This window comes from Petaurus breviceps, unplaced genomic scaffold (assembly GCF_028583685.1).
Source record: "Petaurus breviceps papuanus isolate PSGF00001 unplaced genomic scaffold, PetGlider_PUasm1.0 118, whole genome shotgun sequence".
NCBI lineage: Eukaryota > Metazoa > Chordata > Mammalia > Diprotodontia > Petauridae > Petaurus > Petaurus breviceps.
The window spans coordinates 24,216,817-24,230,986 of NW_027185616.1; the positions used below are offsets into that span (position 1 = coordinate 24,216,817).

At 39.6% G+C, this 14,170-nt stretch overlaps 1 protein-coding gene across 2 annotated transcripts in view; it reads left to right on the forward strand.

The window, feature by feature from the left end:
- GDA (guanine deaminase) overlaps window positions 1-6,577 on the forward strand; it is a 188,476-nt gene extending 181,899 nt beyond the window's left edge. For both annotated transcript variants that reach the window (XM_069087093.1, XM_069087103.1), the window contains exon 14: window positions 948-6,577. In XM_069087093.1, the coding sequence (XP_068943194.1) occupies window positions 948-1,018 (71 nt within the window). In that variant the 3' untranslated portion in view covers window positions 1,019-6,577. The remainder of the gene's footprint in view (window positions 1-947) is intronic.
- Window positions 6,578-14,170: the final 7,593 nt, after the last annotated feature.

The following is a 14,170-nucleotide window of genomic DNA, read 5'->3' on the forward strand; positions in this document are numbered from 1 at the left end:
TTTGTAGTCGATCATCGTACAGTATGGTTGTTACTGTGTGCAATGTTCTCCTCACTTCATTTTGTATCAGTTCATGTAAATCTTTCCAGGTTTTTCTGAAACCATTGTGCTCATCATTTCTTATAGCACAGTAATATTCCATTACATTCATTTACCACAACTTGTTCAATTTTCAATTCTTTGCCACCACAAAAGAGCTGCTATAAATATTTTTATACAAATAGTTCCATCTCACTTTTTAAAAAGTCTCTTTGCCCACTCCTCTCTCAGGATCCAATTCAGATCTCAGCTCCATTACTTCATCCCACCCTCATCTCTCTCCCTTTTCTGAGCTGTTATTACACTAAATAGTCCATTTCACACTTCTCCTTGTGATGGTTATGTATGTCTTAGTCTTGTTTCTCCAGCTAGATTATAAGCAGGGTCAGGAGTCTGGGGTGCTACTGGGCTCAGGAACAGAGGAGGGCACAAGTCGTGCCCTTTAGAGTGCATTAAAAACTTCTCTGGGATTCTTTACATACGTCCAGGGCTATTGGGAACAACTAAAGTGAATATCAAGCTAGTTGCCTTTTGGGATAGGGACTAGTATGCCCTGGGTCAAACTGGCTCATAAGTTCCTGCAGCATTTGTTTGTGGATCCTTCTCCCTTCACCTCACATCATGACTGAGAGGGACTGTTCACAATTGCCTATCAGTCCACAATTAGGACTTTTGCCATTCCTAAGCCCTAAATGATGCTGAAAGCTGCAGTCGGCTCCAGCTTAGCACTATGTGAATCGTACCAGCTCAACTTAATTCTGGTTTCCATCCCTCGTACTTAGCGGTAAGTGCTTGCTGGTCATGTAACACAAAAGGCCATGTCATCTGCTTCTTTGTATCTCCCTTAGCATCTGGTCCAGCACCAGGTACCTAGACACTAGGCACTAATTGACTAATTCTTGTTTCAGGAGATGATCGAAATATTGGTGAAGTATATGTGGCCGGCAAGCAAGTGGTTCCATTTTCAAGCTCGGTGTAAGACCGCTAGGCTTCTGAAGACATTCTCCTGGGATAACTGATGATTCTGCATCTCTCTGTTCTGCCCAGGTGAAGTTGGAAGGTGTTGGTTAAAATACAGTACCTTCTTGTTGGGAATGACTACTAAGTTTCTGTGTCTAATTAGAGCCTCCATTTGAGAAATCACTGGAGGAAAGCTAGGGATCATTTTAGGTTCCTAGGTTAGGTGGCTTTCATATATGTGAAAATTTTACCCTTTGATCTATAGAGATTTTTTTTGGCCATGTTCAAAGATAAACTTTACTTTAATTTAAAGCATTAAATCAATTCCATGGTAAGAAAGACAGTTATTTTTCTTTCTTATAAAAATGAATCTTGAGCACACATGTGAAAATTTTCAGCTACAAAGTTGAAAATTGCCTAGTTGGGAAATCTTAATGAAGAAAGAAGTCTTTAAAAAGGGTGTGAAAAGAAATGTTGAAGATAACTTAAAGTTATTTGTGTTTGAAAATGACATGTCGAGCATACAGATTTTAAGAGAGACCTTGCAGAGTTTTAGAATGTGATTTCAGAGCAAGTCTGTGTGCTTGGAAATTTGCACTTACTGAAATTTGCACTTACTTCATAGATATTTTGCTATTGTTCTTTGGCTTTGTTTTGGATGAAACTTATGAAACAAAATGCTAAATGCTACATTAAGATAGTTTTGTGCTTGTAAATGTGTGTTGAAAGCTGGAAAATGGCTTTTTAAAGGTCTCTTAGGACTATTATTAATGCACTTACATGGACCAAGTAGGAGTACTTTTAAGTACCTTAAAAACACCTTAAATTATAACCATGCAGTGTTGTTATCTATCAAAATTATACTGTTGGAAAGAAAATGGAAACAGATTGCATGAAGAAGGAAGTCACAGGACTACAAACTGGAAATTGCAAAGACAGAGAAGATCAGTAGGCATCACCAAATCTATCTCATCTCACACAAATAATGGGAAAATTGTTATTGATCAAAAGTTTACCTGGGAAAAGTTCCATTTATTAAAGACAAGCTCTAGCCACACTATCAATTACAATTGATGATTTTCAAAGGTTGATACCAAGCAATAGTTGGCATTTTGAAACACATCTCAAGTTTTTTTTTTTTTTGCTTTTTGGAGGGGGGAGGGTAGGCAATTGGGGTTAAGTGACTTGCCCAAGGTCACACAGCTAGTTTTTTGTGTTAAGTGTCTGAGGCCAGATTTGAACTCAGGTCCTCCTGACTCCAGGGCCTCTATTCACTGAGCCACCTAGCTGCCCCTTCAAATGTTCTTTTAATAGATATCATTAAAAAAGACTCTCCCTCTCCCTTAAAAGCAAACAACCCTTTGTCTGTTGAAAATACTCTCTTCCCATTTATTGTAATAAATTTCCAGTCCAATAGAATTTAAGTACAACCAAATACCTTGGATATTATCTTAAAATTTGTCATAATTGGATTTATTCCATATTGAGGGCAGTAATTGTTTTGTTTGTCTGTTTTTTTGCCTTTTTTTTTGTATCCCCAGTACTTAATAGTACCAGGCACATAGAGAACACTTAATAAATGTTTATTCATTGGTTGGCTAATTAATGTTTCATATTTAGAAGGGTACAAAAGTTTTAGGAGCAACTTAAACTTACTAATATATCGCTTTTTGCCATTTCCTAGAATTGGAAACGATTTTTGCCCCCGCAATAAATCTTTGAGTATTATCGTTTATGGATTGTAATTCATTGCTGATTTTATAAAAGTTATGGCTGTTTTTCATACCTGTGCATTTTGGCTCTGGAAACCACAGTAGCCAGGGAAAACCCCCAAATCTCCTCAGTATTCCAAGTAAGCAAGTACCCAACTGGGGCATGTAGGCTAACATATACGTAACTAAAGATATGATCTCATCAATAAAATGTCTCCTATTTTGGAAAATTCACTGAAATATATTCATATTATTCTACCCAGCCATCCTATTTTGTCTGATTCCAGACTTCCATCCTCCATAAGTAGTCCCAGAATGAAGTGTTTCTTCATCCCACTTTAAAGATAAAACCTTTTTAGGTCATCAGGTAAGCGTTTAAATGTAGAACAGCTCAATAAGTCTTTGTTTTTCCAAAATTTCAAAGAAATCAGACGGAGTTTGCCCCTATTTCTAAGAGGTGTTTTCTGACTCTAGTTCACACCTCCTTGCTAAAGTTAGTCAGGAAGATAAGCAAGGCTAGTAAGTGCTCATGGGAGACGAACCATCTGTCCCAAGCAGCAGTAGTATATTCCTAGCCATTGTCAGTTCTTCTTCACCTACCCTTCTTCTGTCTGAATTGCAAACGGAATTTAAACGTGGGTGATTGACTTTCATTGATACTGAGAATTGGCGTGCAACCAAGAAGACGATATAGCAAAGGAAAAAGGGAGAAAGACCATGGTCAAGTTTCTCCCAAAGGTATGTTTAGGACCAGCATAGTCTAGCGGAAGGAACACTGGATTTGGATCTCAGCTTGGCCGTTACCGTGTGGCTCTGGGCAAGTCATGCCCTTTTCTGCGCCTCAGTTTCTTAAATAGGAGAGGATTGGGCGAGATGATCTCTGAGGTTCCTTCCAACACTACCATGTTTTTTTTAAAGGAGCCTTCTTGAAATGTTAGTGTCCTTTGACCTCCCTGCACCTGTTTCTCTTTGTGTTTTCTTTCTCCAAGGACAGTGTTATTGTACATTGCATCTGCTTGTGTGGCAAGTGAAGTTCTACACTTGGAAACATCCCTTTCCTAATTCGGGTTAATTATATAATAATAAAAGCTTTCATGAATCATGGGCTGGCAGCACACTGATCCAATCCGAGGCGTCACTTGATGTGGAATGTTTTCCTCTCTGACAGAAGCAGGAAAGAATCGTGACAGTGACATTAAGCAAGTCTTTTTGAAAAATGCTTACTTGTCACCTACCCAAATTGCACACCAGCCTATTACCGGACAGTCCCTGACCTTTTTAATCACATATAGATTTTTCTGGAATTAAAAATGTTGTTGCAACCAGAGTATGAAAACAGACTAAATAACCAAGCCTTCTTTCATCATCCAGAATAATAAAGGAAAGATAAAAAAAAAACATTGAGAGGCTGTATGGGGCAGTGAAAAGACTCGTGGCCAGTGGGGGTCAAAGGAGTTTGAATCTAGAGCTGGAAGGGACCTCAGAAGCCACCCAGTCCAACCTCTGTCAGGGAATAATCCTAGAGAGCTATAGAGGTTAAGTGACTTGCCTAAGGTCACGCAGATAGTAAGTATTCAAGGCAGCATTTGAACCTAGGACCTCTGACTCCAGGACCAGTGGTTTTTCCCCACTTCTTTTCTATACAAGAGATCACATTTCTAGCGCTGACTGCCCCTCACTAGCGAGGTGGCCTGGAGCAAGTCACATCACCTAAAGGAGTCTGTTTGCTCATTTATAAAATGACGAGATTTTAGATGGTAAGTAAGGACCCCTACAGCTCTGTGATTCTGGAAATTGTCTTCTCACATCCCTTTCTACCTTATCCCCTCCCTCCCAAACAAACCTAAGATTAAATTCAGGAGGGCAGAAGATGTTTTTTTGAAACTAAGGACCTTTATTTTTTTTTTAATTGAGCTGAGAGCAGATTACAAGGCTTCTGAATGTGAGCTTGATGTATAAGATAGAAAAACTATCATAGTCTCGTTCACCCAAGAATTGCTTGTGTTTAGCTCATTACTGCTTTGGGGAAGGAAAAGGAAAAGGTGAAAAGACATTTAAATATAAAACAGAAAGTTTCCATGAAAAAGCACAGATTTTTCAAAAGCTTTTCATCTTTAGGAGAATATGATTTATGACAGATGAATTGAAAAGAGTACAGATTTATTCTTTTTTATAGACCATGTGTAGACTGAGCAGAGAAACAGGTGGGGTGATGATAAAATATTGAGTTATTAAATTGTTTTTATGATTTTATTATATTTGGTCTTCAGCCCTTTCTCTAGGTTTAAATATAACAGATTTTGCAGTAGAGAATACAGGAGTGCACCGAAGAGTCGATTCTCCTGTTATCTCTTTCACAAAAGGAAGAGCCCTTTGGATGTCCAACCCAACAGTCTCTCTTATATAGGGGGAAATTCTATGGTTAGGGCAAATGGTGGTAGAGTAATACTACCTCATAGTCTTCAGTAGTTTTTTTTAAAGTACCAGCCAACATTGATGACTGTGGGGAAAGGACACGATTAAGGATATGTGATCTCACAGTGTGTTTTAAATGTTCACTCCCTCCTGGTTCTTCCTGTTACCTTCCCCTCCAAGAGTTCTCTCCAGGATTTTTGTCCGAAAAAGCAGGATGGCACATTGTGTTCACTGGATATTATGCTGTCTCTGTGAAATGCATCCTAACAGGAAGGCTTTCCTGAGGACACAGTTTTAAAGCCAATGATAACTGCCCAAATTCTGGGATTTCCCAATATTGAGGCTATTTTCACTTAGAAAGATGATAAGATCATAGACTTAGAGGTAGAAAAGACCCTTCTTTTTTTTGTGAGACAATTGGTGTTAAGTGACTTGCGCAGAGTCACACAGCTAATAAGCATCAAGTGTCTGTGAGGCCGGATTTGAATGAGGGTCCTCCTGACTCCAGAGCTCTGTACCACCTAACTGCCCAAAAGGACCTTCTGAGGCCATCAAATCCAACCGTCTTCATTTTGCAGATGAGGAAACTGAGTCACTTTTGTGACTTGCCCAAGGTGATGTATCAAGTCGCAGAACCAAGGTATTAAGTCACAGAAGCAAGAATTAAACCCGAGACCTCTGCCCCCAAAGGCAGTGTTCCTTCCTTTACACTATCCTGTCTCCTTGGTAACTACAGAATGTTCTAAGACCAGTGACTTCGAATTATTTTTAAGCTGAGCTGAGTTAATTGGTATATAATTGGTGTCTTTTTCAAATGCTGGGAGTAAGATTAAAAAGACTCTCTGATCTAAATCAAATGTGATCTCAGACAGTGGTGAATTTCAATAGCTTGGTCCCTGAATTTGATATATTTAGGAGAAAAGTATTATATAAAAACAGTTTTTTTCAAACTCTAACATTAATGATGATAAAGAGCTTTCAGGTGTGATCCCACCCCTCTTCTACCTATTTATTTCCTACCCTCACCCCTACCTCTTCTTCCCCTTTATATGTTTAATGCTAAAATGCTGGGTAAGAGATCTTAAAGGTGAAACTGTTTAATCTGTCTTCATGAAGTACAAAAATTGACCTTTAGCACCAATGATGAAAAGCAAATTTGTATTTTAAGATGTCCTCCCCATTCCCATTGTGCCCATGAACTAAGGTGCTTCTGATATCTTGGTTGGAGGCAGTATCTGCCTGTACCTGGTTTCGTAGATTCTGTCAGAAACTGCTTTTTAAGGAAAACTGCTTTAAAATGTTGCTTATCTCTTGATTGCTACTCATAAGCATTATGTGTTCAGTGGGAAAATGGAACTCAATATTTGTGTTGATTTGCTTATTTCTCTTGTGAGTGTGAGCACCTCTGTGTTGAAAAAACAAAAATAAAAGTGGTCTTGTGTTTACCTTAATTGTTATTTGAGTTAATTTTTGGGAGAGGAAGAGGGTACATCTTGGAATGCCGTTCTCCTCACTATAGTAAGAGCGACCAGTGTACATGCTTATAGGAAGTGGTGGCCCATCTCATCATCTGTTCTGTGCTGTTAGAGTCCAAGGATCTGAGTTCAAATTTCCAGCTTTGTCACTAGTGATGTGAGCTAACCTCTCTCAGCTTAAACTCCTCATCTGTAAAATGAATTGGAACTACATGAGTCCAAAGATCCTTTCCAGCCCTAAAGCCATGAGCCTATGATCATAAGATTCCCCATTTTGAAGAGTTACTTCATCATATGATAGCAGGAGTTCTTTACCTTTTTTGTAGCATAGACCTTTTTGCTAGTCTGATGAAATCTATGGACCCCCTTACAAAACAATGGTTCATACTTACTTTCATAATTAGAGGAAATGCTTAATTTCACTTAGAGGTTAGTGAAAATAGAAAAGTTAAATTGTTTTTTCCCCCTGCCAGTTCATAGACTCTCTTGAAATCTATCCATGGACTTCTTGGGGATCTGTGGATCCCAAGGTAAGAATCCCTGTATTGTAATATTGAATCAAATAAAAAGATGAGCTTTATTCTCTCATAATATAAAAATGACCAATTAAAATAAGTTGTATCACTAGCTTTTGCCTGTTTGGAGCTTTGAAAAAGAAGTCAGGAATATCTTATGCCATTCTAATGAAAGAATATAAAAATTAAGACAAAAACCACTCATGTTTATTTCCCATTTTTTTTCTGTCTAAATAAATTAAAAGGGGCAGCTAGGTGGCACAGTGAATAGACCACCGGCCCTGGAGTTAGGAGGACCTGAGTTCAAATATGGCCTCAGACACTTAACACTAGCCACGTGACCTTGGGCAAGTCACTTAACTGCATTTGCCCTACCTTCTTCCCCCCCTCCGAAAAAGCAACAAAACAAAACCAAAAAACAAACAAAATTAATTAATTAATTAAAAGAACCCTGAGTTTGTTCAAAATAGAAGAAACCTTATAGGTAATATAGTCCAGACTCTATTTTAAAGCTGAGGAAACGGGTCCATAAAGAGAAAGAAGGAAGGAAAGAAAGAAAAGGAGGGAGAGGAAGAAAAAATGGGAGGTAGAGGAGAGAGTGAGGTTAAATGATTTGTTCAAAGTCATATAGTTAAGTGTGGTCCAATGACAGACACCCACATTTACTACCCCCAGTTCAGAATTCTTTCTATTGTGCCATATTCAAGACAATATAAAATTTTTCCAGAATAATTTTGGCCAGTAGTTTTCCACCCTGTGGTATGGGACAGAAAATAATAGATTTGACCAAACAATTGTCAAGGAGTGTGCTCTCTCTCCCCTCCCCCCAGTTCTCAGAGGATGTGTTTCATTTATATTTAGGGTTATGAATGATTTAATCAGGAAGTATTTAGTCAGTGCCTATTATGTACCACTCCCTATGCTAGGTGCTGGGGATTCAAACACAAAAGTAAGGTAGTCCATACCTTCAAGGAGCTTACATTCTATTGGAGGCATGTACCTTTTTATAACTTATCTAACCTCATACACGGAGAACACATACTTTTCCTAGAAGATTATTAATACACCCACTCAAGTCAACTTGGGCCTACTGATGCAGGATTTGAGTGAAGTAAGGCTAAAAGTAGCAACATGGTATTTTGGAAAGAGTGATGTACTATGAGGCAGAAGACTTTGAGTTCTAGTACCTGATCTTCCATTAGCTAACTTTAATTTTAGGTATCACTTAACCCCACTGATTCTCAAATGCACAGAATTTCGGAGTTGGAAGAGACACCAGTTCGTGCAGGAACTCAACCTTATGTCATGCACTCCTTTGGCAGTATAGTGAAACCTAAGACTGTTTCTCAGGATAATGTTTTTAAATGTATAAAAGATACAGGAAATCAATGATTAAAATACAGTTATCAAAATATTTTTAAAAACAAGTTCATAGGCTCCTGGTTAAGAACCCCTATTCTAGTTCAACCCAGCCATGAACGAAAACCTCATCTATAGCAACCCTTACAGGTGGACACCAATTTTTTTTTTTTTGCTTTTTGGAGGGCAATTGGGGTTAAGTAAGTTGCCCAAGGTCACATGGCTAGTTGTGTGTGTGTGTGTGTTTATGTGTTAAGTGTCTGAGGCTGGATCCGAACTCAGGTCCTCCTGACTCCAGGGCCGGTGCTCTACTCACTGTGCCACCTAGCCGCCCCATGGGCATCCAATTTTTTGCTCTGTCTTTTGGATAAGCCCCATTTTGAGGTTGCTTTTCCATGTATTGAGCCCAAATCTGCTGCTCTGTACTTCCACCCATTGTTCCTAATTCTTCTTTTTGGGGACAGGCAGAATAAATACAATCCATTTTCCAAATCATAAACCTTTAAGTGTGTCAAAACAGCTTTTTGTCACCCTCTTTATATCCTCTTCCAAGTCAAAAATTTTTAGTTCCTTTGACAGATCCTTCTTGTATGGCATGTCAGTGATTCCCCTCTGCTGATTACCTCCACGTTATCTTTTATAATAGTTGTTTGCATGTTGTCTTCCCCATTAGACTGGGAAGTCCTTGAGAGCAAGGACTGTCTTTTAGCTTTCCTTCTATCCCTACTGGTTAACACAGTGCCTGGCACATAGTAGGTACTTCCTAAATGCTTGTGGGCTCTGATTCTAGTTGATAAACAAGATGCTGGCCAGAAGAGGGCAGTGCCCTACCTAAAATGTAGTAGCCAGAACTGAAAACAGTCTTCCAGTTGTGGGGAGGACCAGAGTCCAATGGGATTGTTAACTCCCTCCTTCCACATGCTATTCCTCTCAACACAGCCTAAGACTACATTTAGTTTGTTGGGCTGTAATATCATACTGTTGAGTCATTGATTTTATGGTTCATTTAAACCCCCAGATCTATCAGAGATAGACATTACATTCATTGACATTAACTTCATAGACATAAGGCAGAAGAGATAGATTTCAAACCAAAGTAAAAACTTTACATTTGGACCTTAAAGTTTGTCCAGGTTCTTGACCAAAATGTTAAAACAGAACGGTACCAAGCCTATGCCCTTGGGGTATTCCGCTATAGACTTCCTTCCTTCTGAGACGACATGAAATTGCTAATAATGTCTTCATGTGTAGCCCTTCCATCAGTTCTGAGGCTACCTAACCATATCAACATCTAGCCCATATCCCTCCATATTTTCCTCAGGAATAACATGGAAGAGGCAGCTGGGTGGCCCAGTGAATAGAGGACTAGGCCATTAGGAGTTAGGAGGATCTGAGTTCAAATTTGACCTCAGACACTTGACACACTTACTAGCTGTGTGACCTTGGGCAAGTCAATCAACTCCAATTGTCTTGGCTTCCCCCCTCCAAAAAAAATATGGGAGACTGTCAAATACTTCATTAAAAATCTGGGTAAACTATTTATACAGTAGACCCTCAACCTACCATTTCACTATAGGAAAAGATCTATTATTTCATCAAAAAGCATAGGAGACTTAATGTATGAGATTTCCCTCCACTAATGAAAATCACATATAATTGTTATCATTTGTAATCAGTTTGTAAGTGGTGTTAATGAATTCTAGAGAGTTCCTTAAGGAAAATAGAGGTCAAATAATTTGCCCAAGCTAGTGTCAGAATTAGGATTCAAACCCAAGTCTTCCCTACTTTAAACCTGATACTTTTCCTACTATACTCTATCGACTCTATACAACTGGCTGAAGGGCCAAGGCCTTTGTCTATCTTCCAACAGGTACTACTCAGCTTGTCTCATTAGCTGTCCCAGTGAAACTTGAGAGACTGTGTTAGGGACTAAAAAGGTGATGAACTCCACCTGGGTGAAAAAAGCCAGAGGAAACGTTGATCGAGATCCGTAAAAGGAAGGAAGGGGCAGAGGAGTGGGAAAAGAAGGGAGAGGGAGAAATTAGCATTTCTGTAATACCTACTACGTGCCAGGCACTTTTTATGAATTTGACCTCATTTTATCCTTACAACTCCGGAAGGTAAGTGCTATTATTATCCCCATTTTACAGTTGAAAAAAATTGAGGCAAACAATTCAGTGACTTGCCCAAAGTCATACAACTAGGAAATATCTGAGATCATAGAGGTTCTGGTATGCAAATGGTAATCTGGCCTTGGATCTAAGAGTGAAAGACCAGACCAGTAACTCTGTCAAAAGAGAAAATGAGGGGTCTAGCATGAACTGGTTTTGATGAAGCCTTTAACTTTTGTAACTAATGATTGCTTCCATTTCTAGACAGTGGCAGATCATCCCTTTAATAAATAACATGTCTAGAATGTTGGTAAGCTCCCCTAGCCTATAGTTTAGACTTTACTCTTCCTTTATTTGAAAATTGGAGTATTTACTTTTCTGTAGTCCTGTAGCACCTTGACTTCACAGGCTTTCAAAAATCACTGAGGGTGACTCAAAATTCCTACACATTCCTACACATGTGCTGCTGAATGAAGCTGGAGAAAATCACAAAACTGCTGGCCAGGTCCATTACAGATTTATTACATAAATATAAATTTATAATACATAACCTTAACTGGGCCCTCATTGCTGCCTGGCAATCCTAAATTAAATTCCCAATTAACTCACAGTCCCACTTACCACAGCAGCTCTTCCAGAATTTCTCATCCCTTCTCACGCCTCCCATGGCTTCCCCTCCCCACGCTCTCAGCTGAGAACCTGGCTTCACATTCTAATTTTCACCAAGGGCACTTTCCTCTTCCTACCTCCTCTCACATCATTGAGATGCTCTCTGCCACTATTCCTTCCTTCACCACTGTTTCACGTATGAAACAGCTTCTCCTTGCCAAACTAAACTCCTGTATGTACAAGTGATCCCATTCTCCATCCTTTCTCCACTGCCCTCTCTATCTCCTTTCTCTCATCTACCTTTGATCTCTCCCTGTCTGCATCCCTACTGCTTACAAACATGCCTATGTGTCCACCAGACTCCAAAACCACTCATTTGATTCATCAGTTACAATTATCAATTTTCCATGTAGGAATGTTAATAGTTCAATTTTGATAAGTTCCTTATGATTTCTTTTCCCTGTTTACCTTCTCATGCTTCTCTTGCTTCTTGTATCTGAAGGTCAAATTTTCTATTCAACTCTGTTTTTTTTTTCAGCAAGAATGCTTGAAAGTCCTGTATTCCACTGAATGACCATATTTTCCCCTGAAACATGATGCTCAGTTTTGCTGGGTAGGTGACTCTTGGTTTTAATCCCAGCTTCTTTGACCTCTGGAATATCATATTCCAAGCCCTTCGATCCCTCAGTGTAGAAGCTGCCAGATCCTGTGTTATCCTAATTGTGTTTCCACAGTATTCAAATAGTTTCTTCCTGGCTGCTTGTAATATTTTCTCCTTGATCTTGGAACTCTGGAACCTGGCTATAATATTCCTAGGAGTTTCCTTTTTGGGATCTTTTTTCAGGGGGTGATTGGTGGATTCTTTCAACCTTTATTTTGCCCTCTGGTTCTAAAACATCAGGGCAATTTTCCTTGAGAATTTCTTGGAGAATGATTTCTAGGTTCTTTTTTTGATCATGGCTTTCAGGTAGTCCAATAATTTTTAAATGATCTCTCCTGGATCTATTTTCTAGGTCAGTGGTTTTTTCAATGAGATATTTCACATTGCCTTCTATTTCTTCATTAGTTTGGAGTTGTTTAATAGTATCTTGATTTCTCATATAGTCACTAGCTTCCATTTGCTCCAATCTAATTCTGAAGGAATGATTCTCCTCAGTGAGCTTTTGAGATTCTTTTTCCATCTGGCAAATTTAGTGTTTTAAGGCATTCTTCTCCTCATTGCCTTTTTGAGCCTCTTTTGCCATTTGAGTTAGTCTATTTTTTTACAGTGTTATTTTCTTCAGTCAGGTTGTTGACTCTCATTTTACAATTTTCTTGCATCATTCTCACTTCTCTTCCCAATTTTTCCTCCACTTCTCTTATTTGGTTTTCAAAATCCTTCTTAAGCTTCTCTATGGCCTGTAAGCAGCTTATTCTTTTCTTGGAAGCTTCGCAGGAGTTTTGACTTTGATGTCTTCCTCCTGTTCCATGCTTTGATCCTTTTTGTCCCCAAAAAAGGAATCCAGAGTCGGAACACTGTGCTTGCCTTGCTTCCCTCGTTTGCTCATGTTGCCCCTCAATTACTGCCACCCTAGACTGCAATCCAGATCCAAGCAGGTTAAAGCAAGCGTGATTACCCTCAGACTGGTTGGTTGGTTTCCCTACAACCTGCAGACCAGGAGCTCTGAAGCAGCCGCACAGTCACAGCACCTCAGCTGCTTCTCCCTCCAGAGGGTAAAGGCCTGACCACATTCCCGAACGCCCGGTTCACAAAATCCACACTGCACTGACCTCTCACTTTGTCCTTAGCATCTATAGGTTGATAATTCTGGAAACTGCCACAGCTGCTGGTGACCTGAAGTCCCTCTGGCCAGCGCCTGGGAGGTTGGCTTCTCTGTGTCATTTTGTGGGTTCTGTAGCTCTAAAGTTTATTCAGAGTCACCTTTTACATGAATTGGAGAAGGTAGAAGCGGAAGTCCCACAGAAGCCCTGTTTCTGCTCCGCCATCTTGACTCTGCCCCTGGAGCTTACATTCTAATGGGGAAAGATATCATGACAAGAAACTATAAAAAAGTGAGGAAAAGATAGAAAGCGAGCATGGTAGTAAAATCTGGAGAGTGAAGCTACTCTGGACTCTTCCTCAAAATGGAGGTTCTGAGATGAACAGACCAAGGGGAGAAGGGAGACTCTAAGGTGGAAGGAGAAGGCAACTGAGGCCTAGTTGAAAAGTCTGGACAGCAAAGATGATTTCTGTGATGTCTTTCTGCTGGGCCTTGCCTCCGCCACCACCATGTCCACAACTGTTTTCTCTTTCTTTGGATAAATGAGTCTACTTACTATTAACTATTTGTGATGGTCTTTCATGTAACCAGCATTTGGTGGGAAAGACCTAAGCTGATAAGTGTAAGCTAAGTGCTATCCTTCCCCTTAAAGTTAACCAGAGAAAGGACTTTTTGAACTCACTAGATCAGGGATATTTGAGGAGTGCAGACAGTTAAGATTCTAGCCTTGTACTCTAAGATTGGAGGCAAGAGTGAGTTGGGGTACTCCTGGGGACTTCCTGCCTCTCTTCTTCCCTCACCCTCCACCCCCAAACTAGCATGTTAACAATATAGGCACTGTATTTTAGCTCTCCTCCTTTCTACAGAAGTTGGACATGTCTTAGATTATATCTATCTATGTCATACACAAACCACATATACACATTTAGACAACCCGGGTGGACATACCTACTTTACAGAAGTAGTTAGTTGGGGCAGTAAAAGAAGCATTGGACTTAGAGTCAGGAAATCCTGAGCTCACATCCTTCCTCAGAGGCTGGGCAAGTCACTTGACCACTGTGAAATGAAGGGGTTAAACTTGATGGCCTTTAACGTCCTGTCCAACACTAAGTCCAATGACTAGAAATCAGGAAGGCTGCAATAGCAACCTTATTGAAGAAGTCCCAGCACAAGATCTATGATCCCAGGATTAATCTCTAGACTTTTTGTGGTTAT